Consider the following 24637-nt stretch of genomic DNA (forward strand, 5'->3'; position numbering starts at 1 on the left):
TTATTCTGTGAAAAATGCTTTTGGTTCCTTATCTCTTAAGTTGATCACTGTCTCTTTGTATCCCACAAATCTGAAGTAAGGATAAAACTTAAGGTAAAGAATATGAGTTATTTTGAAAAGCTTAAAATGGGCTAAATAAAATGGGCTGCATAAGGTATTATTATAAGGTACTCTGTATTAGCTAAATGCTTTTAATAATTCTCCCCCTTTTAAGGTTTCGTGAGTTTTTGAAATAAGGTAGTATTACTTACCTGTAGAATGGTTTCTAAAAGTGGACAGCAGGGGAATCAGCTGAGTAGGAAGTTTTCAGACCTGAGTCAAGAGACTTAAGAGGGAAATTTTTAACTAAATCTAGAGATTTCTGGCAGCTGCAGAAAAATTGGCTTCTGATCCCTAAGTGTTTCGCACACAACTGGAGAGACCTATAAAAGAGGCAACTGCTTTCTAAAGGAATAAAACCTGCATGGGGAAGATGAAGGGGTAAGGAGAAAGACACCCTGTTATGTTCTCTAGAAACCAGGCAGCGTGTTTGGTATTTAACTACCAAAGCTTGCTCCAAAACTCTTTGAGTAAGATCCTCTTTTAAACAAAAACAGGAGACACATTTGTTCCTTATGGAAAGACAAATTTTGTAACTACACAAATGAAAGAAAAAGGGGTAGATGTTAGAAAAAGTGGGCTATAAAAGGCTACCAAGAAGCAGAATGAACAGGTGGTGAAATCTTCAAGTTCTCAGTGCAAAGTACTCAAAACATCCAAAATATTACTTAGGTCTTCAGCTCTTAAGCATTTGCTATATATGGGTGACTGTTCAAGAGAGCAAAATATGGCGGCTTGTCCTTGATTGGACTTGACTATGTGATTCAAATATGTACAGTTCCTTTAAAAATTTTAAATACAGTTTACAGCTGTTATGCTCATGACCTTTCTGGCTGTCGTTGACTAGTTTCATAAACTTTATTTTCAGTCATGAAAATATTTATATAATTGTATGAGGGTGAAAAAGATTATAAAAATTGCCTCATTGCCTCAGTTTCCTCTATTTAATAATTTAGCACACATACACTATAACATCAAACATACTAACATGAATATTTCCCCAACTTCTATAAATTTTGATTTCATGAAGATTGAACGAAAGGAGACTTTTTAGATTTTTTAAAATTTATTTATTTGACAGAGAGAGACACAGCGAGAGAGGGAACACAAGCAGGGGGAGTGGGAGATGGAGAAGCAGGCTTCCCCCTGAGCAGGGAGCCCGATGTGGGGCTCAATCCCAGGACCCTGGGACCATGACCTGAGCTGAAGGCAGATACTTAACGAATGAGCCACCCAGGCACCCAAGGAGACTTTGAGATATTCCACAAAGTTTACTTTTTGTTTCGTAAATATAAAGTTAAAAGTAGAACTCTAAATAAATAAAATATTAACAAAGGGATTATTATAAATCATAGTATTTGAGAAGGCTTATTAGAAAGCATTAAGAACCGATTTATCCTAATCATAAAAAACATAATCCAAAAGATAGATCTATTCAGTCTTGTATAAGTTAAATGCCCCAGAAGCAGACAAGTAAGGTCTGAAAGAGAATTCAGGAAATAACCTTATACAGTACACTATTGTAAAAGTGAAAATCAATCTTCATACAGGAGGCTATATCACTGAATGTCTCTCCTCTTCCCAATGCATTATATTTTAAATTATACAAAAAAAAATTAAGACTCAGTAGCACATGCATCACATTTTAGATGTGTTTTATTCACAGCTTAAATTTACACTGATGTCATAAGAAGTTCTAAGTAGCAAATGTGTTATGAGAGAGCTATGGTGCAAGAAATTCTAAGATAACTGCCCCCCCCCATTAGTTATGCCTTTGTATAATCGCCTCTTCTTGAGTGTAAATGGAAATTATAAATATGATGAGATAGCACTCCCATGATTATGTTACATTATATGGCAAAACAAAGATTATTCTGGGCAGGCCTGATTACATCAAGTGAGCCCTTTAAAAGCAGTTTCTCCAGCTGGTTGCAGAAGAGATCAGATATAGAAGCATTAAATGCAACATTGTTGGCTTAAAGATGGAGAGGGCCAAATGAGAAGGAATGTGAGTGGCCTGTAGAAGCTTAGAGTGATTGCTGACGGACAGCAAGAAAACAGAGACCTCAGTAGTAATCCCAGGCAACTGGATTTTGCCAACAATATGAACAAGCTTGAAAGATTTCCCCCCCCCAGAGCATCTAGATGAGAACACAGCCTGGTTAATGCTGAGTCCAGCCTTGTCCACCCTGAGCGGAGAACCTAGCCATGCAGATCTCCTGACCTACAGAACTGTGAGCTAAAAATAAGTGTGATTTTAAGTTGGCAAGTTTGTGGTAATTTCATTACAGGGCAATAGAAAATGAATAGCTAAGTACAAATTTTCAAAAGGCCCCCACAAGACAATTCACCAGTATTCATTCCAATTTGTTGTTTTCAACATTTATATGAACTGTGGTATTTGCATTTTTGTAGTCACAGATCTGCTAATCATTGTTAAAAATTATAAATACAACTCAAACCATTCTTATTCCTGCAGTTTCAGGGACTGAAACCAGCTTTGACTTCTAAATTTTACAGTGCCTTCTGGGGCGTCAGCCTTAATCCATTTTTCATCTTTGCTTGCTTGATTCATGAGCCCTGAAACACAAAATTGCATACAGTTATATCTTCATTGACAAGAGCAATATCTGACTACATAGATCCTAACAACACATCTCTGAAACTGAAAAATACTTTGGAACAGCAAAAATCTTAGAAAAGATAGTCTGAGTTGGGAGAGTTGCAAAGAGGTTACCTGGGCTTATTCCCTCCTTTCATTTTCTCAGAACAATTGAAAGGGAAGCTACTTTTTTGTTGTTGTTTTTTTTTTGTTTTTTTGTATGCAGGTTTTAAAGAGGTTTATTTAAGTACAACTGACAAACTACAAGTGCTTAACATATGCAATACGGTAAGTTTTGACATGTATAACTCTGTGAAACCATCTCTTCAATCAAAATAATGAATATATCCATCACTTCTACAAGTTGCCTCCATACACCTTTGTCATCTCTTCCTCTTGCCCCTTCCCTGCCTGTCACCTCCAGACAGTCCCCCCAACACCCCAATCACTGATCTACTTTGTGTCACTACAGATTAGTTGCATTTTCTAAAATTTTAATGAATGGAATCAAACAATATATATTTTAAGTTTTTTAAATCTAGGTGTTTCACTCAGCATAATCATTTTGAGATTCATTCACACCGTAACATGTATCAGGTAGTTTCCCGACACACATGATGATCAGTACTTTCCTGAATGCTCACGAGCACCCTGTGCAGCTCCCTCCTCTCTGGAATTCTCTCTTGTGAAATCTAGCAGTCCTGGTCTCCCCAGATGCTTAGTCTCTTCCTTGTCAGGAGTCTGTTGGGCTCTGTCTGTATTACCCCTTCCTGTCCTGCAGCCTGGAAACTCCCTCCAGGTAATATGCTGTAGCAGGCATAGAGCTCACCTGGTTTATTTCCCATCTCTCATATAGTTCTATGTTTTTTTCTTTCGATCGAAATAATTACGGTGTTACACCTCAAGTTCCATTGCCATTCTGGATTTAAGAGATCAGTCAAATCTGAACTGAAGAGACTTGTGAATACACCGTCTCAGTTCCTTATATACATTTTCTTTGCTAAATCCAAGCACGCAAATCAGGAAACAATTCTTTTCTTTAGTATAGTTTTTTCCTTTGTTAGTACCATGTGATGTTCCTAGCTGATGAAAAGGTGCTTTGTACCATCCAATCTTCATGTCAAGTGCCTCTTTGATACAAATTCTGTGAGTTCTTGCCTCACCCCTTTCATCTGAGCCATAATCTTGTCTATGTTTTAGAGTTCATTGCATCTTTCAAGTATCCAATGACTTCCTCTGGAGTTTTTCCTTCTACCTCTCTTGCTATATTTCAATTCCATCATTACTCTACTTTTCAGTATACTGGTTAAAATATCATTCCTATTGGTAAATCCCTGTTAGAAAAATTAAAAAAAAAAAAACCCAAACCCCCAAAACCCAAAAAACCACCCCAGGCCAAAATGGTGTCATTTAGACCAAGTTCCCAAACATGTGTTTAATATAAAATCTAACTGCAGTTTCAAACTCCCCTAGAAATGTAGTCTTAGCTGGTCATTCAGGAATTTTTCAGTCACTGTCAATAGGTCTGCCATTAAGGGCCCTCTCCATCCCAGAGGAAGATGAGGTCATTTGAATGATAAGACCCCCCCCCCCCCCCCCCCCCCCCCCCCCGCCTAGAAAGGGCCTAGCCTGGAACGATCCTTTTCTTTTGCTAATAACTTTCTTGCTCCTTTCCTCCTCTAGAAAAACCTTCCATTTTGTACAACTCCTTGGTGTGCCTCTCTACTTGCTAGGTGAGGTGCCGCCCAATTCATGAATTGTTTAATAAAGCCAATTAGATCTTCAAATTTACCCGGTTGAATTTTGTTATTTCATGGGAGCTTCTTTTTTCCCTCCAACTCTTCATTATTAAGGGGTTCAGTCAATTTAAATGTTCTTCTTTTTGGCCCGTGCTGCATTTGGTAGGTCACAATTTCGAGGTACCTGCACCCAACAGTTTTTCTATAACACAGAATTTTTTTTTCTAGTAATTCAAATAAAGGTAGAGGAAAGAACTGGAAATCCTGAACATTGGTTGCTCTAACTTTATTATTTTTTCACACTATTTGGCATCAATAGCAAAGCATCAACAACAGTAAGGTCTTCCCAACTATCTAAGATTTTTTCCTTAATATATTTAATTCATCGCCTCCCCAGTCATGCTTTTCTTGCTTACGGAAAAAGCCAATCTACTCATTTCCTTTTGCAGCAGTAGAGGCTACTGTAGGGGAGGAAGACCTTCCCCTGCCCAGGGTTCTTCTAGTTGGACTTAGAATCAAACTGACATGAGACAGATTTACAGGAGAAAATTTAATAGTTATACATATGAGGAATCCACAAAGACATGAAATCCCAAAGACAATGAGGCAACATGAAGTTTATATAAGCTAAGAAGAGGGGTAGGGCCTGAGGCTACAAAGGGAAGAAGACCATTAGCAAGAAAGTGAGAGGAGATGTTCTGAAAAACAAAAGTTGCCCTATTATGCAGATAAGTTTCTTAGGTAAAGGGGAGTCTCTGTTACTAGCTCTCTGGGTGGCACAGGCTGTTCTTTCCAATGCAAATTTAGGCAACTGAGGGGGAGGCTTTTCCTGCAGCTTTTCCTGCATCTGCTGGGTTTTGATTACTTTTAACTTGAAATAATCTTTATCCCAAAGTGGTCCATCTTGGGGCAGCCCACCCTTGGCCCTCATACTGCACTTAATGCTACTAACAAAATGAACACACAGCAATTTTAGCCTAGAGACAATAATCAAAAAGCAGGACAGTTTATACAATTCCACTTAGGTTACTTGAAAATAGCTTTCCCTATCTTGCCTGTAAGTAATATACTGAAAGCTTTTCACACTTTGGTTGGCCTGAATCTGTAGAAACTCTAATTTGTAAAGTTTATAAATTCCTTCCTACAAAAATCTTGCAACACATATTGGAACTTGCAGTTGCAGAAAACATGTTCCTTATTTAATTCCCTTTGCCAATGATAATGTTTTTTTATAAAGATTTTATTTATTTATTTTACAGAGAGATAGCGAGAGAGGGAACACAAGCAGGGGGAGTGGGAGAGGGAGAAGCAGGCTTCCCGTGGAGCAGGGAGCCCGATGCAGGGCTCAATCCCAGGGTCCTGGGATCACGACCTGAGCCGAAGGCAGACGCTTAACGACTGAGCCACCCAGGCGCCCCAATAATCAATGTTTTATTGGCCAAGAATGGTAAATGACGACCCTACTCCTATGTAGTTTGGCTTCCATTAAGTAGGAGGAAAAGTTTCTTTTCAGGACATGGTTTTGGGTGTTTTTAAAAAATATTCATTTATTTGAGAGAGAAAGAGAACGAGCGGGATGGGCAGAGGAAGAGGGAGAGAATCTGAAGCAGACTCTGTGCTGAGCGCAGAGCCTGATGTGGGGTTTGATCTCAGGACCTTTGGTCACAACCTGAGCTGGAACCAAGAGCTGGATGCTTAATCGACTGTGCCATCCAGGTGCCCCTCAGAACATGTTTTTAAACTCTAGTGTTTGCTCTCTAAATCTGCCCTGTACAAATCTAACCAAATATATGAATCTCCAGGTTCTTCTATTTTCCCCCAAATACCTAGTTGAGAAGCATTAATCATTATTTAACGCCAAATACACCTGATCTAATCAGCACTAGCTGTGGAAAAAGATAGGACTCTAAGTAGTAATTTGCAGAATTTAATTCTCTGGTTTAAAAATAGGCTTAAAAAGCTTCTTGGCTAAGGTCAGCTTCTTCCTTCCCCCGCCCCTTGTTCTGAGCCTCCACCTCCCTCTCCCAACCCTTATAACAGACTTTAACATTTGGTTCAGAAAGGTATTTCTGGGGTGCCTGCGTGGCTCAGTTGTTAAGCATCTGGCTCAGGTCATGATCCCAGGGTCCTGGGATCGAGCCCCACATCGGGCTCCCTGCTCGGCGGGAAGCCTGCTTCTCCCTCTCCCACTCCCCCTGCTTGTGTTCCTTCTCCCGCTGTGTCTCTCTCTGTCAAATAAATAAAAAAATCTTTAAAAAAAAATCTCATACCCTTAAAAAAAAAAAAAGAAAGATAATTCTGGTGCTGCCTAATTAGCAGCAGATTTAACTTCAATGATTCATAGTTGGAGGATTCCCTCTTTTACATTATAAACACTACTGACCACCCACTATGGGAAGCACCATGCTAAAGCAGTTTGTATCTTTACATTCAAAAGATGTACAAAGACACGACAATATCTTCGAAAAGTTTACCAACTGGCTAGGAAAGTAAATCATACACTTATGAAACATGAAAATAATTACTCTGAAATTTTGTTATTTGTAATGCATATATTTCACAAATAAAACCTCTAACCACACACAATTCTATAACCAAATATTTTAATGTTGTCAACATCCAATAACTGTTTACAGTCTGCCCTTGACAAAAAAAATGCAACCCCAGGCATCTTAACAAGTTATTACTGACGAGAAAGTATTTTTGAGCTAGTTTTAATGGTTCCCATCATTTATATTTTCTCTCAATTACCTGGAATAATAACAAAGTCAACGGTACTCTAGGTTTTGAGCAAGCAGCCAACCCGTTTTGCCCAAGAAATATTCTCAGAAAGACTGTTCCTCAAATCTTTTGTTTAATCCCATCCACTGTATTTTTCATCTCAGACATTGTAGTTTCCATTTCTAGAAATCCAATTTTGGTCTTTTTTAGAATTTTCATGTCTTTGTCTTTAGTTAACTTTATTCTATATTCTAACAGGTGGAATACAGTTATAATATAACTTTTATTTTCTTTCTCTGCTCATTTGGACATCTGTATCTGTTCTGGGTGGGTTTCACCTGATATTCCCTTTATTATGGGTTATATTTTCTTGCCTTTTTGCATGTCTGATAATCTTTGGATGCCAGACATTGTAAGTTTTATTTTTTTGGGTGCTGGATAATTTTGTAAATCTTGAGCAGCAGGCAGAGGGAGAGGGAGAAGCAGGCTCCCCACAGAGCAGAGGGCCCTGCGTGGGGCTCAATCCCAGGACCTGGTTCAGGGATGCAGTTAAGTTACTTGGAAATCTTGAGCTTGGCTCAGGGAGGCAGTTAAGTTACTTGGAAACAGCTTACGCCTTCTATCTCTTTGCTTTTGTGATTTGTTAGGCAGTTCTAGAGGAATGTTCAGTCTAGGGATAATTGCTTCTAACGACTAAGTGTTCTACCCAATGCCTCGTAAGTTACGGTTTTTTCCAGTCTGGCAGGTGGCACAGGCATTGTTCTTGCACTGGTGTGAACACAAGGTTCTTTTCCCTCTGGTACTTGGTCCTGTAAACTCTCACTGTCTCGGTCTGTCTGGACCCTCATCATGGTCTCCTCAACTCCAGGAGTCTGCTGGGTTCCACAATGGTTCTCTCTCCCTGTGTACTCCCTGTACCCTGAGACTCTCTCCAGGCAGTAAGTAGGGGCTCATTTTGTTTATTTCCCATCTCTCAGTGATCACTTTCTCTCACTGCCTGATGTATAATGTCTTAGAAACTGTTTATTCATGTATTTTTTCTGTTTACAAAATTTTGTTGTTGTTGTTTTAGATAAAAGGGTATATCAGTCCGTTTTAATCCACTTCTTGACTGGAAGCCTCCATTGTTTCTTTCTTCTCTTTCTCCCTCTCCCCTTTACTTTCCCCCTCTCATTCCCTCTATTATGCTAACTTATTTTGAAATAATAAAGACTCATAATAAGTTGCAAAAATAGTACACAGAAGTCCTGTGTACCCATTAACCCAGTTCTCTCAATGGTCACATAATCATAGTGCATTATCAAAACCAGGTAATTGGTTGGCAAAGTACAATTAGACTACAGACCTTACTCAGATTTCATCATTTTTTGCATACACTTACTTTTTTGTGTATACTGTTATGACATTTTATCACATTTATAACATCATTATAATCAAGATATAGAACTGTTCTGTCACCACAAAGCAAGTCCTTTGTGACTTTTTTTTTTTTAAGATTTTTTAATTTATTTTTTAACAGAGGGAAAGACAGCGAGAGAGGGAACACAAGCAGGGGGAGTGGGAGAGGGAGAAGCAGGCTTCCCGCCGAGCAGGGAGCCTGATGTGGGGCTCGATCCCAGGACCCTGGGATCAATCATGACCTGAGCCGAAGGCAGACGCTTAAGGACTGAGCCACCCAGGCGCCCCTTTGTGATGTCTCTTTATAGTCTTATCCTCCCTCTCCTTCCCTAACCTTTGGCAACCACTTGTCTATTCTCAATTTCTATAATACTGTCACTCCAAAAATGTTATATAAATGGAATCATACAGTGTATATCATTTTGAGATTTCACTCAGCATGCTGCCCTTTAGTTCCATCCAAGTTGTATATATCAATAGATCATTCTTTTTTTTTTAAAGATTTTATTTATTTATTTGACACACAGAGAGAGAGCACAAGCAGGAGGAGTGGCAGGCAGAGGGAGAGGGACAAGCAGGCTCCCTGCAGAGCAGAGGGCCTGACATGGGGCTCCATCCCAGGACCCTGGGATCATGACCTGAGCCAAAGGCAGACGCTTAACTGACTGAGCCACCCAGGCACACCTAGATCATTCCTTTTTATTGTTGAATAGTATTCCATTATATAGACATACTACAGTCTGTGTAACCATTTACTGATAGAAGGGTATTTTCATCATTTCCAGCTTTGGGAATTACAAACAAAGCTATAAATAGTTGTGTATAGGTTTCTATGTGAACTTAAAGTTTCATTTCTCTAAGACAAATGCCCAGGAATATAACTGCTGGGTCATTGAGTAGTTTTATGTTTAGTTTTTTAACAAACTGCCAGACTGAATTTCAGAGTGGCTGTATCATTTTACATTCCTAAAAGCAATGTAGGAGAGATCCAATCTCTCCATATCCTTGCCAGCATTTGGTATTATCAGTATTTTTTATTTTATCCATTCTAATAGGTAGTATCTTAATCTGGTTTTAATTTACACTTCACTAATGGCTAGTGATGTTGAACATTTTTGTGTTTTTATTTGCCACTGTATATATCTTCTATGGTTGCATTGTTTCTTAAATCTTACATAATCACACTTTTATGGGCACAAATCATTTTTTCCTTATTACTGGGAACAGGTCATTCAGGGTAAGATTTGGCTGTGGTTCAGTATTTCTTAAATGACCAAAATAAATACAAAAACAAAAACAAACAAAATCCCCAGGCATTACAAACAGAATTCATATGCTCTAAGATTAGGGCCTGTACTTTGATCTCTAGTCCAGGGGGTCAGCAAATTATAGCCCGCAGGCCGAATCTGGCCTGAGGCCTGCTTTTATGGCCTAAGAGCTAAGAATGACTTTTACATTTTTAAAGGGTTATAAAAAAAAAACAAAAAAGAATATGCAACACAAACAATATGTAGCCTGCAAAGTCTAACATATTTACTATCTAGCCTTACAGGTAATGTTTGCAGATGAAAAGAAACAAAACCTGGTCTTTTTTGGTAAACATTAACAAATGAACTTGATGTCTAATTTCTATGACATTCCCAGTATCTCATACTTTAAAAAATGATGGGGAAACAAAAACACATTAAAAGCACAATCTGAAGGCAGTTTTTCCACATTAGCTCCCTGTCAAAGTATTTTTAAGCAGACAGCCATAAACCTATAGTATTCTTCATTCTCTTACTGAATTTTTTCCATGTCATCTTAAAAAGCACATTTACAAAACTGACAAATCCATGTGCTATAAGCTTGGAGAAAACTCAAACTTCAGTGTGCTCTAAAAAAAGAATTATTTCTATGAGTCATATCAAAAACTAGGTTTTTTTCCCATTTGGAGGGAAAACACTGTCACTAGATCTTAAAAGTGGCATTCTATGGGCTTAGTCCCATTTGAATCTCTTTTCCAACCCATGCACTAGTTTTCCATTATAAATCACAATATCATTAAATGTATAACTCTCTGGCCTAAAAACAAGCTGAGAACTCTCTTTTGACTTGGTGGTCTAATCCCAAATAAATTCATTTTTTACATGCTTTACATTTCCAGTTTGACTAAAATAAAGAGAACCTAGTAGTATCACGTTCTCTACTAAGCAGACAAGGACAAACATCATTTGGCTAGTGACAAGCTTTATCTCTAATATGCTCTAAACATTTAAACTGGGGGCTTCAAGACAAAAGGATTTTGTACTGCATGCAGTTTTGGCTCACATAATGTCTTGATATACCACAGTGAGGTTTCATATCTAAGTTGATGAATCAAGACTAAAACCTAATAGAGAAGTCAATTTCTTCCAAGAAATACGTTACCTAAGCCGCTCATCACTCATTAAATTCGCCATAAATGGGTAGAGCACAAAACTTGGAATCAAGTATCTTATAAAGATTAAAAAATGCTCTCCAAAGAATACACGCTGTGCACAGCTTTTAAAGTACATAAATGTTTCAGCCTGAGAGTCCTGGCCTTTCTTTTGACCTCAGAATAGCATTTAATACTTGTAAATCACTCTAAGAATTGTGCTATATACAGTTATTAGTGACAGCAACAGCAAAGGAAACCATGAAGCAGGAAATCAAATAAAATTATAAGGCTGGCATATCAAACCCTGTGGGAAGCCTGAGCCCTAGGGACTAATTTTTACTGGCATGGTTTTTTGCAGAAATCATGCAGTACAGACACAATCCAGACTTCTTAGCAGTGGGGGTATTTCTGTTTTTATGCCTCATAGGCTCTGTAAGGAAGGCCCAGATGAGCTGAGCTCAGCTGCCTATAATAACAACTCACATATAAAGCTGCTCATTATTTCCAAAACTGGGTTTCATGTTGGAAATCTCCACAGAAAAAGCAATCTGCCCTGATTTTCTAGGCCTCTTAAATTATCCCATCCATTTGATCTGGGCACCAAACAGTTTTAGAATTAAAATATGAAAGTTTCTATAAACTCAGTCACTTGTTCATACAGCTCTCTCCAAAGAGAAAAACTGCTCTGTTTTTATCTGAGTTTCCTCTGCACAATTACTCTAATGGACTTAACCTAATATGAGAGACAATCTATAGATACATCTGGGGCTAACAGTATGTCATGTGGTACTCTACAAAAAAATTCTGCTGATCAGTACCTAGATTCTTATGCTGTGGGCAGGAAATAAACATTCTGCAACTTGGGCCTTCCTGGTTTAGGAAAGAGGGAGGGGCTAGAGTATAAGACATAATAACATATAACACACAAAAACAAATACTCTGAGGAGCCTCATAAAACCAATGAAGTAAGCATTTATCTTCCTCATAGCATCCATTTATCTATTTCTTCAACCAAAATTTGTTGAAGGCTTATGTGTCTGTTGAGTTTAAGATAGATTACTGTGGAGTCCAGGCCACTGACCTCTTTCTTGTGAATTACTGCAGTAACATGCTAATTAGCTTTTCCTTCACTCACCATTGTCCTTTCCAATCTTTCTCCACTCAACATTCAGTGATACTTGTAATGCACAGATTTGGTTGTGTAAACCCTGATGAAAACCTTCTGGTGCCTTTGCAATGCACTTAGTATAAAATTCAAATCAGCCCTATATGATCTGACCCCTCCCAAAGTCTCCAGCCTTCCTTTATGCCACTTTCCCCTACTCCCCGTAGTCTAGCTATACTGCACTTCTCTCACTTCTTCAAACTCACAGTGCTAGTCTAATTTAGATGTGTCACATACATGCTTTCATTATGCCATATACAAACATTTAATACATTTATTCCACTTTATTATGTTCACTGATTTCTCTTGCCTTACTAGGATGTAAGCTTCTCAAGATGACAGAGAGACCTTTCGTTCCTAGTTTCTAGCAGTGTCTGGCTCAATAATCAATAAATGTTTGTTGAGTGCCTGACTGACCAAATAAAGGAAAATACATAAGACAGGAGGAGGAGCTAGGCAAAGGAAAGATGATGTTTGTTTTTATTTTATTTTTTTAAAGGATTTTATTTATTTATTTGACAGAGAGAGACAGCAAGAGCAGGAACAAAAGCAGGGGGAGTGGAAGAGGGAGAAGCAGGCTTCCCGCTGAGCAGGGAGCCTGACGAGGGGCTCGATCCCAGGGTCCTGGGATCACGACCTGAGCTGAAGGCAGACACTTAACCGACTGAGCCATCCAGGCGCCCTGATGTTTGTTTTTAAATATATTATGCTTGAGGTGGTACTGGTTTAGTGGAATAAGAATGGGCAAGAGAAAAGAGATCAGGTCTGCAGATACTGATTTTATCCAGTGACAGACTAGTAAGTGTTCTTAAATGATTTAATGAGGTCTTTTTTTTAATGGCTTAAGTGTTGAAAATAGGGTTTTAAAATGGAATTAAAACTATATCTGAATTTACAGGAAGGGACATGATTCTATGAGTAACATTAAAAAAATGACAAAGTAACTTTAACTTCTAATTCAAAAATTCTTAATATATGTAAAATAATTTGATTATGCTATCATTCAGAACATTATTAAACAAATTTATATTATTGCTTTAGATTACTGGGACTAAAAAAGGTAACTCTACTGTCTCCTTATTAAAATCAAGAGATTAGATCACAAGAAGTTGATTCTTACTACATTTAATATAGTTAAATTTTCATCAAATTTTCACTATGTCACTAAGAGTCTGCCCATTAGGCACTGAGTTAGATGAGGGTGGGTGTACAGGTCTTATTTTTATCACCTGTTATGCTTTTTGTTAACATTCTGTGATTTTCAACAAATTACTTTTTAAACTTTTATGTCATATAAAATGAATAAAGGCACACCTTGCTTTACTGCACTTTGCTTTATTGTGCTTTGTAGACATTGCATTTTTCACAAATTGAAGGTCTGTGGCAACCCTGCATGAAGCAAGTCTATTGGTACCTTCTTTCCAATAGCATTTGCTCACTTTGTGTCTATGTGTCATATTTTGGTAATTCTCACAATATTTTAAACTTTTTCATTATTATTACACATGTTATGGTGATCTGTGATCAGCGGTCTTTGCTGTTACTAATGGGATGGTTTTGATGCACCACAAATGGCACCCATACAAGATTGCAAACTTAATTGATAAATGTGTGTGTTCTGACTGCTCCATGGACTGGCCAGTCCCCCATCTCTCTCTCCTCTTAGGCCTCCCTATTTCCTGAGATACAACAATATTGTGCCAACAATATTAGGCCAGTTAATAATCCTACAATAGACTCTTAGTGTTTAAGTGAAAGGAATAGCCACACATCTCTCACTTTAAATCAAAAGCTAAAAATTATTAAGCTTAGTGAGGAAGCCTTGTCCCAAGTCAAGACAGGATGAAAGCTAAGCATCTTGTGCCAAATGGTTAGACAAGTTGTGAATGTAAAGGAAAGTTCTTGAAGGAAAATTGAAAGTATGACTCCAGTGAACACATGAATGATAAGAAAGTGAAACAGCCTTATTACTGACATGGAGAAAGTTTTAAAGGTCTGGATAGAAGATCAAACCAGCCACAACATTCCCTTAAGCCAAAGCCTAATCCAGAGCAAGGCCCTAAAACTCTTCAACTCTATGAAGGCTGAGGTGAGAAAGCTGAAAGAAAAAGGTCTGAAGCTAGCAGAGGCTGGTTCATGAGGTTTAAGGAAAGAAGCTGTCTCTGTAACATAACAGGGCAGGGTAAAGCACAAGGGGCTAATGTAGAAGCTGCAGCAAATTATCCAGAAGATCTAGCTAAGATCATTAATGAAAGTAGCTACACTAAACAACCAATTACACTAAACAACCAATTTTCAATGTATACAAACAGCCTTATATTGAAGGAAGATGCCACTTAATGAATTTCATAGCTAGAAGGGAGAAGTCAATGCTTGCTTCAAAACTTCAAAGGACAGGCTGACTCTCCTGGTACAGGCTAATGCAGCTGGTGATTTTAAGTTGAAGCCAATGCTCATTTACCATTCTGAAAATCCTAGGGCTCTTAAAAATTATGCTAAACCTACTCTGTCTGTGCTCAATCAGTGGAACAACAAAACCTGGATGATAGCCCATCTGTTTACCACATGGTTTACTAAATATTTTAAGTCCACTGTTGAGACCTATTGTTCAGAAAAAAAGATTCCTTTCAAAATATGACTGTTCATTGACAATGCATTGGTCACCCACGAGCTTGGATGGAAATGTACAATGAGATGAATGTTCTCATGCCTGCTAATACAACATCCATTCTGCAGCATATGGATCAAGGAGTCATTTCAACTTTCTAGTCTTATTGTTTAAGAAATACATTTCATAAAGCTATAGGTGCCAAAGAAAGTGATTTCTCTGATGGATCTGGGCAAAGTAAATTAAAAACCTTCTGAAAAGGATTAATCATCCTAGCTGCCATTAAGAACATTCATGATTCATGGAAAGAATTAAAATATCAACATTAGCAGGAAGAAGTTGATTCATAGATGACTTTGAGGGGCTCAAGACTTCAGTGGAGGCAGTAAATGCAAATGTGGTGTAAAGAGGAAAAGAACTAGAAGCAGAAGTAGAGTCTGAAGCTGTGACTGAATTGCTGCAATCTCAAGATAAAATTTTAATGGATGAAGAGTTGCTTTTTATGGATAAGTAAATCAAGTCGTTTCTCGAGATGGAATCCATTCCTGGTGAAGATGCTGTGAAGACTATTGGAATGATAACAAAGAATTTAGAATATTACATAAACTTACTTGATAAAGCAGCAGCAGAGTTTGAGAGGAATAATTCTAATTCTGAAAGTTCTACTATGTGTAAAATGCTATCAAACAGCATCATGTGTTACAGAGAAATTATTTGTAAAAGAACCAATGCTGCAAACTTCACTACTGTTTTAAGAAATTGCCGCAGCCACCCCAACCTTCAACCTTCAGCAGCCACTACCCTTATCAGTCACCAGCCACCAACATCAAGGCAAAAAGATTATGACTCACTGAAAGCTCAGATGATGGTTAGCATTTTTTTTTTAGCAATAAAGCATTTTTAATTAAGGTATCTGCACTGTTTTTTAGACACAGTGCTAATGTACACTTTAACAGATTACAGTATAGTATAAACATAGCTTTTATATGCACTGGGAAACTGAAAATATTCAGTCGTGTGGAACTGAACACACAAGATCTCTGAGGTATGCCTGTATTTAAAACTGAAACTGATCTCCTGAAAACACTCCACTGCTACCACCACCACCACGCACTTTTTCAATGTCTTTATCAATGCCATCCTGCTAAGAACTGAAGGAAAACTTCACCAGCATTAATTCCCCCTTTTTTTGTACTGTGTACATGTATTTACTATATGTATACAATAAATATTTTAAAAAATAGTATCAACCATCAGTGCAGCCAGAGGTAATCAGAAAAAATGTGCAAGTCATTCACATTTCTGGGACTGAGAATTTGTTGTTTTAAAAGAGCAAGTTTACAACGTGCATAACACCAAACCACATTTGTGTTTATTCCAATCATACAAAGTTAACTTTGAGTCTTGTACTATATATATTTAGATGATTTTGAAGGCCAAGAGTTAGAAAGCAGGTGTATCAGAAAAAAAAAAATCATGGTCTTAAAAAATTTTTAATTATGGTAAAAATGCATAAAACTTACCATCTCAATCATTTTTAAGTTTACAGTTCAATAGTGTTAAGTATACTCACATCGTTGTACAACAGATCTCCAGAACTTTTTCATCTTGCAAAACTGAAACGCTATACTCATTGACCAACTCCCCATTTTCCCCTTCCCCTACTTTGTTTCTATGAATCTGACTACTTTAGATATCACATATAAGAGGAATCATACAGTATTTGTCTTTTTGTGACTGGCTTATTTTACTTAGCATGATGTCCTCAAGGTTTATCCATGTTGCATCATGTGATGAGATTTCCTTCCTTTTTAAGGCTAAATAATATTCCACTGTATGTCTATACCACATTTCACTTATCCAGTCATCCACCAATAGACATCTGGGTTGCTTTTACCTTTTGGCTACTGTGAGGAATGCTGTTGTGAACATGGGTGTGCAAACATCTCCTAGAGATAGAAAAAATTTTAAATTGTTTTTTTATCCAATGCCATCTTGGTGAGTGTTTCAAACTAAATGTCTGCATTGTGCTAAGCAGTTAGAAGAAAAGAGTGTCAAACACCAAAATGTGACAATGGAAAGGAATAAAAGAGTAAAACTGCAGTTAAGTATACCGTATTTCTACTTACATATGGATGATGACTATTTATGTTACATAGCAAAATGCAGCACCCTTACCAGTAATTATTACACCATCATCTTTGTGAACTTCAGTCATTTCTTGAACATGGACTTCTGAGTTCACATCAACCTCTTTCCCTGATAGCTGTAAATGAGCCTGAAGAGAAGATGCAACCTTGACAAGAATAGAGCCTATAATAAATTTTAAAAAGTTTATTAATGCAAGGAAATCAAAAATACCAGGGGCTATTTGAAAGATGATTGAAAGGGTAGGATTGCTCCTAGAACACTGTCTTTACTCCTTAGCACACTTTATTTACCCAGCAGTGCAGGGCACCTGGGTGGCTCAGTCGGTTAAGCATCTGCCTTCGGCTCAGGTCATAATCCCGGGGTCCTGGGATTAAGCCCCACATCAGGTTCCCTGCTCAGCCAGGAGTCTGCTTCTCCCTCTCCCTCCAACCCTACCCCCCTGACTGTACTCGCTTTCTCTCTCTCTCAAATGAATAAATAAAAAATCTTTAAAAAATATTTCTAAATGGCAGTGTCTTCTCCTTACTTCCAAGGCATTCACAGTAACTTCTGTCAAGGCATGAGTCATTAGAATATTATGAACTACTTTTACCAATAGCCCTAGTCAGCTTATCCAATATCAGAAAAGTGAGTAGTTTACTACACATGTAGCTTGTAGATAATATTATCATTAATTGAGCATTTACTGAGAGTAAAACAGCTTAGATTATCTCTTTTAATTTACATATCGACTTTATGAGGTATTATTATAATCCCAATTTTAAAATGAGAACTTGCTCAAGTTCCCACTAGCACTAGTGTTGGAATCTAGCTTCACTTCAATGACAACAGAGCCCATGCTCTTAACCACGGTGGTATTTCACACACTGCTCCCTCATCATATTATAGGACTTGTGATTTCACTGATCACTATGACACGACTAGAATCCTAAGCTCTTGGGCTTTTAGTTGTACCTTGTGCATGTGTGCTGGGGAGGGAGGGGTGGTTGTGAGAAATAACAATAATAAAAAAAAAAGGGAACATTTGAATTTCAAGTAAATAATTTCAATGGGTACCTGAGACAAGACACTCAGTCTTTTGGGTACCTGAGACAAGACACTCAAGTTTATTTCCACTACAATCTTATAGTAATTTAAGCTTCTAGAGGAGGAAATAAGAAAAAGTACTCTGTTAGCTAACAAATAATTTTCCAAAACAACTATGTAGGTTGCAGTGCAAACTCACCAACACACTCCTGTTTCAGAAGTTTAAATTTCTCTGTTTCTCATATATCAAATAAAGTAAGAGGCCCCAGCCATAGAACGTTAAGCCGATTTCCTCTGTGGACAAAGGTGGTCAGGAGGACTTTCATTGTGAATGTTGTAAAGATTCCTTTTAAAATGCACTTATTTATGAGTTCTTGTTTGTCTTTTAGTTTGGTTAACATCAGCCCAAGTTCCCCTAATTTCTTATCTTCTCCACTTCCTACCTGGAGCTAGAAAGTCTGGGGTAAAACTGATAAAACTCTCATAATTACCCCTCAAAAAGGGTGGGGGGGAACAAAGCATATCACTACAACTGGGTTATTTTATTTATAAAACAAATTGCTTTTCAGGTTTTAAATGTAAACTACTGACAGGAGATTCCTCATAACAACAGATATGAGGGATTTCGGGGGGGCGGACCTGGAAAATTTCAGAATGAATAGAAGATGCATGTTTTTCTACCAAACACACTTTATTTATTTTTTCTTTTTTTAAAGATTGATTTATTTGACAGAGACAGCAAGAGACGGAACACAAGCAGGGGGAGTGGAAGAGGGAGAAGCAGGCTTCCCGCCGAGCAGGGAGCCCGATGCGGGGCTCCATCCCAGGACCCTGGGACCGTGACCTGAGCTGAAGGCAGATGCTTGACGACTGAGCCACCCAGGTGCCCCTCTACCAAACATACTTTAAAAAGCAGAAAAAAATAGATTTTTTTAAAACTTTTCTGTAGGACTTTTTATCTCCAAATACATCAAATGTGGTAATTTTATGAATACTTTTTTTTCTGTTCTTAAATGAAAAAGGGATGTTAAATCTGTGAGAGCTTTAAAAATGTTAAGCAATGCAACTACTTCTATCCTAATCTCTCTCCATATCCTTAAAAAACAAGTTGTCACTACCGAAACTCCATTACTGTCTGTGAAAGAAGAATTCTCATGACTTGAAAACTTGCCCAAAGGTCCCATCCTTAACTATCTTTTTTAGAAAGAAGAGCTCTTGCTACATCTTTAACCTCTTTTACTTCATAAACTGTTTTCATGGTTACTGACATCAATACCATTTTTTTACATTATAATGTGAACTGATACTAACTATACCATTTACTGAAGACATACTATATTAAGATCAATGGTTTCATCAAGGACAAATTTTAAATGGAAGAGTCAGTATTCAGATGCAGGTCTGACTCTTAAGCCTAAATATAGCCTTTTTGAAAGAATTAATAAGGTTAACTCATAGGAAGAGAGAAAACAAGCATGCAACATTCTTTTTCACATGGCGAAATGGAGAACATTTAAGAGACTCAAGTGGTTGGCTCCCAAACCCTACAGCAAGACAGGGGCAGAGCTAGAAAGCATTCTAGATGTCTATACTAACCATTAAGCAACAGAATCCTGAATAATTTTCCATTATTCTTTTTTGTTTTTTAAATGGGTCATTCTTGTTCTTTTTTCATTTATTTATTTGACAGAGAGAGAGACACAGTGAGAAAGGGAACGCAAGCAGGGGGAGTAGGAGAAGGAGAAGCAGGCTTCTGGCAGAGCACGGAGCCTGATGTGGGGCTCGATCCCAGGACCCCGGGATCATGACCTGAGCCGAAGGCAGATGCCCAACGACTGAGCCACCCAGGCGCCCCTCCATTCCTCTTTTTAAAAAGTTACTGTTCCTAAGTGTAGTTAGAATTAAAAGACCTAAAGTAAGACAGAAATTTTTGTTTCTAGTTATTTTTAAGCTTCATGCCAGTCCCAATAGGAAAACCCACAAAATTATAAACTTAAATCTTGCAACATCATATGCTATTTTCAATAGCTTACTGGAACATCCCAAATAATGCTCAAAAATATTTTATGTGGATGAAAATTAACAATGTTTTTTGTTTTATTTTACTTTTTTGTCCATCCATACAAAACAGGAAATAACTTTCATATAAGAGCTACTTATTGAAAACTTTGTACTCTGTTAGTAGTTATAGTAAATTAGTAATGGTTTACATTTTTTCTCTTACGGCCTTCATAATAAGAGAATGCATTATATGATTTTTATGGCACTTATAAAATATCCTGAATGGCATTACTGAAGCTCTCAGGAATTCAGTGAGAACACAATATTATCCTATTTTAAAAGAAAAAAATGTAATCTTGAGAAATCAAATCACACCTGTGTCAGCAAAAAAAACTTCTGTTTTAGGTCTCTGTGTTTGTAGTTTTATTTTGACACTCTGACAAGAGAGCCTTGTTGAACAAAAACTATTAAACCAACATGACCAAGAAATTGCTAACAGCAGGAATAACTGGTTTCTGTAAGGAAGTATTTTCCTTGTTATACATATATAGCCCTGTTCTGGCCAATATGCAAGATCTTCTAGATTTTATTCAAAAAAATTTTTAAACAGAGCTACATATTCTTAACTTTCTGCACCCAGGTCACTTCAGCCCCTATGGCCAAGCTACTCCAAGTATCCAAGCCACTTGCCACCATGTACACACAGACACGTATTCAGTCTTCATATGACTAAAAAGTGTATTAGTTTTAATGAAATACTTGAATTCTTAGAATAAGTTATTTGTAACAGAAATAAGATTATATGAAGAGACATGTCATAATAAGACTTAATACTTCAAGAGATTAAGTCAACAATCACTTTAGAGGACCTTCCTGATGATACCTTTATTTCAGGATCACAAATTGCAAAGAATTACTATAGAGTGATGGCTTGAGAAGGTTGTACTACAGGATGGTAGAAAAGCTTCCAAAAGAATGTACGGCAGCATTTTCCCTCCAAAGAATATTCTAATTCAGACATAAAACCAAACGGCAAGCCCAAACACTAACACTAAATAATTCCACAGTAACAGTCAATATATTTTAACATTTTTGTTTGCACTACAAAGGGAACAAGAGTCTTTATGGCCATCTGTTCCAAAAGTTTCAAAAATCATTGGTCTAGAGGGCCAGTATTCCAGTCAGTCTTTATTATTCTTTTTTCTCTTTTTAAAGAATTTATTTTTAAGCAATCTCTACACCTAGTGTGGGGCTCAAACTCACAACCCCAAGATCAAGAGTTGCATTCTCCACCAACTAAGCCAGCCAGGTGCCCCTCTGGTCAGTCTATTTTATTTTATTTTTTACTTTATTTTGTTTTTTAAAAGATTTTATTTATTCATTTGAGAGAGAGAGAGAACATGAGGTGGGGGGGGTACAGGGAGAGGGAGAAACAGATTCCCCACTGAGCAGGGAGCCCAGTGCAGGGCTCTGTCCCCGAGATCATGACCTAAGCTAAAGGCAGTTACTTAACCGACTGAGCCACCCAGGTGCCTCCCTCCATCAGTCTTTAAATCAAATTCTATCAAAAGAAATTCTCTTGAACTCATGATGTCAGTACAGATAAAATAATCTGACCATCTCTTTCCTGGATGTTACATAAACCTTCCGTACACTGTATATCAAAATAAAACATTCCACGTGGCTAACCTTCATGGGATTTCAACTCCACTTTCCCTAGTTGGCTGACATAAACATCTATTGCACCCTGATGAGTTGAGGCCTTTAGACATCCAGAGGATGAATCTAGGAAAAAAGAAAAACCATAAATATAATCATTCTTATTGTAGTAACTGAAATGATAAATTTGAAATAAAAGACTCTACTTCAGCAATAGGATAAGGCACTAAGAGTCTTGCAAGGTTTTGTATTTTCCCCATAGTTATGCCATCTTTCACTTTAAAATGAAAACAGAATCAGAAATCTACAAATCTATACCTAGATAATGAAATATTCCTATGTCTATAGTAACCTGCATAACTTATTGATAAACATGCTTACTCTGCAACCTAATATATAGGAAGGACAGTACACAAGCAGTGGACCTTTGACAGCCAAGACTATTAAGCACCATTGATATATTTAGTTTATTATCAAATTTCAATATTTACTAAAGAATTTTATCTCATGTACAGACACACAGAAGTAGTAGCAAAGTTAACAAAAATCAAAACTTCTTATATTTTCTCCTTTTAGCATATTTGGTAGTGCTAAAAAATTACTGCTAATAGTGAAAGCTTACTCCAGATAAGATTTTGTTGCATTTCTCAAACAGAAATGGAGAAAAAGGGAGTCACTTAAAGAGAGGGTGAAGCTTGTTTATATCTAAGTATTTCTTTTCAAATTTCTGGAATTGAACAGGTATCTTTCAGTCAGGAGAAGAAAATCATAGTTAATTAAAGTGGTGCTGATTTGAAACTCAAATCTCTGTCATCACTGACCCCAGTTTTCAAAAAGCCAACATTTCAAGTTCAAGGGAAAACTGACCAAATTAGAGATAAAGAAGTAAGAGAATGATGTTGAAGAGTCAGCACTAAATAGCTTCTTCCTCCTCAACCATGGCAACTGAATCTTTAATTTAATATTCTGTCTGACTGCCCTGGGAGGGCCAAAGCATATTTTTTTTAGAAAAGTCTCTTAAAAAGCATATTTTATCAGGAACTTTACTACTTCAAAGTGAAACAAATTAGGGAGTGTGGTGAAAATAATGCCAAAAATTATATTAAACTTTTAATAAAATGTGAAGAAAAAACATTTGTATACTAGACATTTTTCTTCAAATTTTTACGACCCTAAACAAGGCAACTTGAATAAACTGGTTAAAATCTGGCCCCAAGGTAATTCATAATAATTATCTGTAATCTAAACTGAAAATGGCCTTTATTGGACCCACTTTATTTAAGTTCAAAAGTAAACACTGATGCTGGGAAATTAAGCCATTAGTGATAAATGACACAGAATAGTTGGGCAAAGATGAATCTCTCTCTCCTCAATTATCAACAGAAACTCCTCTTAAATAACCTCTGAATGCATCCTAAAAGAAGCCAAGTAAAAATACATTATGATTTAAAAAAATGTGGAAATACACAATGTGTGTATTATCCCAGGTTGAACAAAGTCAAATATTTGAAACATTAGTTTGGTTTCTTGCTTTCTCTAGGGGGAAAAAAAACACAAGATTTTCATGAGGCTAATAAACACTACTTTTCACTTCTTCCCCCAAGCCAATGGGAAATAACAGCTAAATAATTTTATCACAAGATACTGAGTAACTACATCCTCATGTTATCAGTCTTGAGCTCTGATAATGGCCCATTCCTTGGAGACTGTCAAAAAAATAAAATAAAATAAAACTCAAGATATGTTTTCAAAAGAGAAAGCAAAAGTGATATTTGAAAAGCTATGTAGCAAATGATTGGAACTAAAAATTAATTATCAAGAGTCAAATTAAGACTTCCTCTACAAAATTTCATTTTTTGGAAATTCACATAACGGAGAAATTCTATAGGTCTCAGAAAAAGCCTTAAGGGAAATATGCATTAGAGGGCGATTAAGAAGTGAACAGAAATTATCAGTCCAGCTAGTGTTTGGAATAAGTGGACTCACAGAGAGCTTTCTATCATCACAGTTTTGGACAGGGAGGAGCAAGATGGCAGAGGAGGAAGAGACCTAAATTTCGTCTGGTCCCAGGAATTCAGCTGGATAGGGATCAAACCATTCTGAACACCTACGAACTCAACAGGAGATCAAAGAAAAGAATAGCAGCAACTCTCTGAACAGAAAAGCAACCACTTTCTGGAAGGTAGGACATGCGGAGAAGTGAATCCAAGGCGATATTCGGGAAGACAGAGGGCAAGGGGAGGGGGCCTCTGTTAGCCGCTACCAGCAAGAGATAGAGCAGCAGAGAACAAAATCAGAACTTTTAGGAGTTGGCTCCGCTGAGGGATGTCCTCCGGTGGCTAAGCAGGGGGTGGAACATTAGCTGGGACAGTGTGGTCTCAGGACCCTCGGGGTCACAGAAAGACCGGGGGTGCCTGAGTGCGGCAGAGCTCCCAGGTATCGGAGCAGGGAAGCCGGCTGCAGAGATGGAGCCAAGGTGTGGGCTCTCGGGGTTGCCATAAACCATGATCCGCAGCACAGTCAGGCCACTGCTCTTCCAGCAGGGACCCAACAAGTGGCTGATCCGGGGAGACTCCCCTTCCTCCCCTGGGAGGAGTGGTGCGGAAGCACACCGCAGGAATCTGTGGGGTTTGGAGAATCCACCCAGGGTCATGTGTCAGAGATAGAAACGCTGGGTCACAGGCCAGATGAGCATGGAATGCAGCCGGAGACCAGGGAGACAGGAGTGATTGCTTTTCTCTGGGGGCTCACGGAGGAGTGGGGCCCCAAGTACTCGGCTCCTCCGGGGTGGAGACTAGGAGGCCGCCATTTTCACTCTCATCCTCCAAAGCTGTACAGAAAGCTTGCAGGGAACAAAAGCTCCTGAGAGCAAACCCGAGCAGATTACTTAGCCCAGATCGGCAAGGGCAGGGCAATTCCGCCTCCGGCAAAGACATCTGAGAACCACTGCGACAGACAGATCAGCAAGAACAGGCAGCCAAGACCAAGTTTACCGATCAATGAGAACGGCAGAACTCCAGCACTAGCGGAATACAGCACATAGAATTCATGGCTTTTTCCCCCGTGA

The 24637-nt window shown here is 37.9% G+C and overlaps 1 protein-coding gene across 6 annotated transcripts in view; it reads right to left on the reverse strand.

The window, feature by feature from the left end:
- Positions 1-1737: 1737 nt before the first annotated feature.
- Positions 1738-24637, reverse strand: part of FAM185A (family with sequence similarity 185 member A) — a 69080-nt gene continuing 46180 nt past the window's right edge. For 2 of the 6 annotated variants that reach the window (XM_028117191.2, XM_028117184.2), the window contains 3 exons: positions 21601-21696; positions 16912-17046; positions 1738-2679 (listed from right to left, as the gene is read on the reverse strand). In XM_028117191.2, coding sequence (XP_027972992.1) covers positions 2567-2679; positions 16912-17046; positions 21601-21696 — 344 coding nt within the window. In that variant the 3' untranslated portion in view covers positions 1738-2566. The remainder of the gene's footprint in view (positions 2680-16911; positions 17047-21600; positions 21697-24637) is intronic. The other 4 variants (XM_028117207.2, XM_028117197.2, XM_088018478.1 and 1 more) reach the window with 3 other exon arrangements.

This window comes from Eumetopias jubatus, unplaced genomic scaffold (genome assembly GCF_037043125.1).
Source record: "Eumetopias jubatus isolate StellerSeaLion01/CBP00866 unplaced genomic scaffold, mEumJub1_p1.0 scaffold_14, whole genome shotgun sequence".
Lineage (NCBI taxonomy): Eukaryota > Metazoa > Chordata > Mammalia > Carnivora > Otariidae > Eumetopias > Eumetopias jubatus.